The sequence below is a fragment of the Drosophila nasuta genome, chromosome X (assembly GCF_023558535.2).
Source record: "Drosophila nasuta strain 15112-1781.00 chromosome X, ASM2355853v1, whole genome shotgun sequence".
In the NCBI taxonomy this organism is placed as follows: Eukaryota; Metazoa; Arthropoda; class Insecta; order Diptera; family Drosophilidae; genus Drosophila; species Drosophila nasuta.
Genome location: NC_083459.1, coordinates 2,607,384 through 2,612,224, shown reverse-complemented (window position 1 = coordinate 2,612,224; position 4,841 = coordinate 2,607,384). Strand labels below are relative to the sequence as shown.

The 4,841-nt window shown below is 36.4% G+C and overlaps 1 protein-coding gene across 1 annotated transcript; it reads left to right on the top strand.

Moving 5' to 3' along the window:
• Window positions 1–600: 600 nt before the first annotated feature.
• LOC132795472 (uncharacterized) lies at window positions 601–1,205 on the top strand. The gene has a single exon (XM_060806192.1). It carries the CDS (start codon window positions 705–707, stop codon window positions 846–848), a length of 144 nt encoding a protein of 47 aa, XP_060662175.1. The 5' UTR covers window positions 601–704; the 3' UTR covers window positions 849–1,205.
• The last annotated feature ends 3,636 nt before the right edge of the window (window positions 1,206–4,841 follow it).

Genomic DNA, 4,841 nt, shown 5'->3' with positions numbered 1-4,841 from the left:
ATTCCACTAATAGTAATAAAACAAATAATCTAATATAAACTAAATATATTTATATAAATCGGTAAACGAAAATCGCTCTAAATGTAAAATAAAAATAAAAAATATATATTTTTTTTTGAAATAGAAAAATATCTATTTACGTTTAAGAATATTTTTTTTTAATATTTTCCGCTTGATCATAGTTTCAATGCTTGTGTTTCTCTCAGTGTACAAGAGCTGGCTGCGAAATGTGCGAAAATTCTTATCTAATGATCGATAATGATGGGCGAACGGCGGTGGAGGAAGTGCATAATACAGCGAGGAATGATGGGTGAGTAAGTGTGAAGAGGGGAGTGGTGATTGGGGGGAAGAGAGAACATATGGCAAATCGTAGGCGAATCCGTTGCTAAAGCAAAAGCTTCTGCTTCTCAGTGGCTGACGCGGTAGGCAGCAGGGCGACGTGACCAACCGCACATAGCGCATAGCGAAAGCTCTCGAAGTGAGAACGCAAAAGCAGGGAAGCAGTGAAGCAGGGGAGGGGGGAGGTGGGAAATTGCGGAATGGGGAATGAACTGGAGTCGCTGTCGCTGCGCTATATAAAGCGTCATGCAGGTCGTGAGGCTCGCGCATAGTGCAAACGCATAGCTCGAACGTCAGTCACTTTGTTGAGTTTCTCAGTTTCTCAATTTCCCAGTTTCGATTTCGATTCGATTTCTGCATTCAACATGTGGTCCAAGATTGCGATTACCGGTGCTCTGGCTGTAATGGGCGGCGCTCTCTATGTCAGCGCCGTGGACAACTTTGCGTATGTGGATCGCTCGCTGGAGGTTGCGATGCCCAAGGCGAAGCGTCATGTGGCCAAGGAATAGGCAAGGAAAGGAATCGATGGAGTTACCAGTGCTGTGATCGAATGTGCAACTAGTTCCGATTTGTGCCACAAAATGAACTAGTTCAATATCCGCATTGTGTGAACAACTCGCTCTTCGAGCTTGTTAAACAAGCCGGCGAAGAAGCGTCCACTTTCTACTCCATCAATCTTCAGTTGCCGGAACGAACAACAAAAGAGTTTCAGCGCTTTAAACTAATTTATAAATATTCTTAAGGAATTGTTTTTTTTTTCTGAGTGTTTTTTTTTATTATCATGTAGTTTTGGCAATTAAGTTCCTGAAAGTATTCTTAAATGTTGTAAATAGTGCATAAATAAATATTATATGATTACTTTTAAATGCTGCAAGTTGTTTACTTATCGAATTGACTTTTTTTGTAGCACACCTTCTTATCGTCATTGGGAATTAACAATAAAAGAACTCACTATTTGGAATTAGTTTCTTAAATGACTGTTGATTATCTGTTAGTAATATTGTCACTTGAAGTCTCTCTTTTAAATAAAGGGTTACTTATAATGAAGAACAACAATTTGGTTTCTTGAAGTATTCTTAAATATTCTAAATAGTGCATAAATAAATATTATATAACTATTTTAAAATGCAGCAATTTATTTCTTGAGAGTGCTGCCTTTTTGTTTAGCACAACTTCTTATCGCCATTGAGAAATTTTACTCATTGGAATTAACAATGAAAGAACTCACCATTTGGAATTAGTTTTTTTAAATGACTGTTGATTGTCTGTTAGTTTATTAATTGTCACTTAAAGTCTCTCTTTTAAATTAGAAAACAATAATTTGGTTTCTCAAATACAATTGAATTGAAATACTTCCATTTTGTAACATAACTTCTTATCGCTATTGAGAATTTACTCATTGGAATTAATAATAAAAGAACTCATTATTTATTGTGACAGACGGACAATTGTCTGCAGTATTCGCTCTTGAAGTTTGTTTTTTTTTTTAAATAAACAAAAATTGTTGTTGAATTAAAAAAAGCACAATTATTGTTTAAGCTATCGAATTCCGTTTGCTATTATCGGAGCGGCTTTAAATAATCCAATTATATACAAAACAAGATACATTATATACAACAGCTGGTAAGCTTATCAACGGATATGTTTGTTTTGATTAAACTCGATAATCGATATTGATTGAGTTTCACTGATAAAACGATTCAATACTCACATCGCAGAAACAAATTTATTTGGAATTCTTCACTTGGCATCAATTGCGTATCACATTTAAACGCACGAACATAATAACCATAAACAATGTTGTAGAAAAATGAAATGATACACAATATAAGCAAAGATGGTGAAGATTATCAACTTGGCATATTAAATTGTATGTGCTTACTAACAATTTAATCACAGGAGATTTTATAAAAGACCCAGTGAGAAGCATTTTTAAACAATTTGCTAAAATATATTTATATTTTTTATAAGCATTGTACAGAAAAACGATTTACAAATATATACAAACTTGTCAAGATTATTTACTTAACAGATTACATTTTATATGTTTTCTAATAAAATAAAACTATTTTTTTTATCGCAAACGATTTTAAAAAATTTTAAAAATGTACTGTCTAAATAAATGAAAAAAGCTTCAAAGATTATAAGTTTTACCATCACAAAAGATTTTGTAGTAGAGTAGTAGAGTACTAAATATTTCTTGATAATTTGTTAAAATATATTTACATATTTTTCGAACCATTTCCAAACACAAATCATGAAAAACTGGCAGGATTTTTTCTTTGGCGGATTAAAAATTCCACCACAATTTCTAACAATTTAAACGTAAAATATTTTGAAGAAGATTATTTATGAGCGTATTAAATTTTATATGGTTGCTAACAGTTTAAAATAAATAAATAAAATTTAATCTTAAAAGGTTTCAAAGAATCATGTATTAATACGAAAGATTAAACAACTAGCAAGATTATTTACTTGGCAAATTAAATTCTGTAGTTTTGCTTACTATTTAATCGCAAAAGAGATTTCGCAGAAGTAGCGAGTGATAAACATTTTGAAATGATTTGCTAAAAACACTGGTCAACATATGTCGTGAAATGAGCTACAAAACATTTGACTTAAATGGCATAAAGTCAAAAGATTCTATTAACATATTTATGATGCGCCATTCCAATGTTCAACATTGGAGTAACCACAAAAAGTGTGACAAAGGAGGAATGGAAGGGAAGGGAAAGTGGAGGCAAAGCGAGGCTGACTAAAAATCTGTGGGCGCACTAAAAATGACTGGCAAGCCGCAAATACTTTGTCAGGCTCAAGTTGACACTCGTTTGGTCGTTGGCCGGTCATAAGTCCGACCCCAAAAAACAAAAATACAGCCTAGAGAGAAGCCCCCTATCAACTTCTTTCTCTCTGTAAGCTTCACATGGGCTGCCACACGCATTTGACACTCATTTTGTTGTTGTTGTTGTTGTTGCTGTTGTTGTCGGACACAAATACAACAAGTAAGAAAGCTACAATCGAGTGTGCTCGACTGTGAGATACCCGCTACCTATTTTAAATAAATGCAAAACAGTGCGTTTAAATATACCGGATTAATATACCGCAAACAACTAAAATAATAAAATATACTAAAGACTAAATTTTATATTTTGATATAATACTACATTCATAATATGCAAAATATACCAGATCATTAGCTATAGCAATAAAGACCCGTATTGAGTAGACCTTTTTTGTCACACAAAAGTATTTTTCAAAAAACTTCTACAATTTATGTGTAATCACAATCATATTTTCAGAAATCAGAAATACTGTAGTTATTATTCAATGTACCAAAAATCTATTTATCACTTCCATTATTCTTCATTTTGGGGAGGTGGAAGTGGGCGTGGCAAAAATTTGAAGCTTGATCTGCGTGCAAGCATATCAAGTAATGTCGAAAGTTCTATCTCTTATGGTCTCTGAGATCTAGGTGTTTATACAGACGGACAGACAGCCAGACGGATATATGTAGCTATATCGTATCAAGTGTTGACGCTGATCAAAGAATATATATGCATACTTTAAGGGTCGGAAATGACTCTTTCTGACTATTACATACATTTCCTGCGGGCACAAAGTTATAATACCCTTGTAGCCTATGGGTAACGGGTATAAATACAAACACCAGCGTAGAGAGGCCATATCACTCATGTCCGTGTGTGCGAGTGTGTGTGTGTGTGTCGAGGTATTTTGGGCGAACAGATTGTTGAAGATTTGATTTTGGGCAGCCTGGTTGGTCGGCTGGTCGGTTGGCTGGTTGGTTGGCTGTTGCTCGGTGGCCAGCACAATCGTTAATCTAATGAAAGATGACGTTGGGCACCACCAACAACAAAATAGTCATGACCAGCTCCCATTTCCATTTCCCTTCTCATCCTCCTTGCCCGCCTGCTGTCATAGTGTGGAGAGTGTGCTGCTTCATCCGCTTTGTCTGCGGCTGTTTGCTAATCATTCATCATTGCCTAGGCTAGTTTTTGCGAGTGGCGGGTGACGGGTGACGGGTGGAATGCATGTCCTGATGAATAAGCGGTAACTAAAACCACTCCTGGCCAAAAGTATATATGTGTGTGTGTGTGTGGCACATGGCCAATGGTCGGCAGCATCATTAACAGTTAGTGGAAACCAGAGCTCGACTCGAGTTCGAGAGTTCGAGTTGTGCCTGCAACGCTGCTGATGCTGGTGCTGCACCTGCTGGGCAAAGTTCAATCGCTTGTTTCGTGTCGGCTTACCCCAATCTAGAGGAAGAGCAAAGGAGCGAATGTGTCCGCGAACCGACCAATAAAATTTGATTAGCCACCCAAATCCTTTAGGTCTCTCAAGATGGGCCAAAAGGACCCGGCAATATGAGAATTTATGTTTGCCGCACAGATTCCGATTCAGATTCAGATTTAGATTTGCCACACGGCCACTTGCCACTTGCCACAAGCACTCAGATAGCCAGATAGAGAGAGAGGGGGGGAGGG

Coding starts and splice junctions, on each gene's coding strand:
- LOC132795472 (XM_060806192.1), top strand. CDS start 705: ATGTGGTCCAAGATTGCGATTACCGGTGCTCTGGCTGTAATGGGCGGC.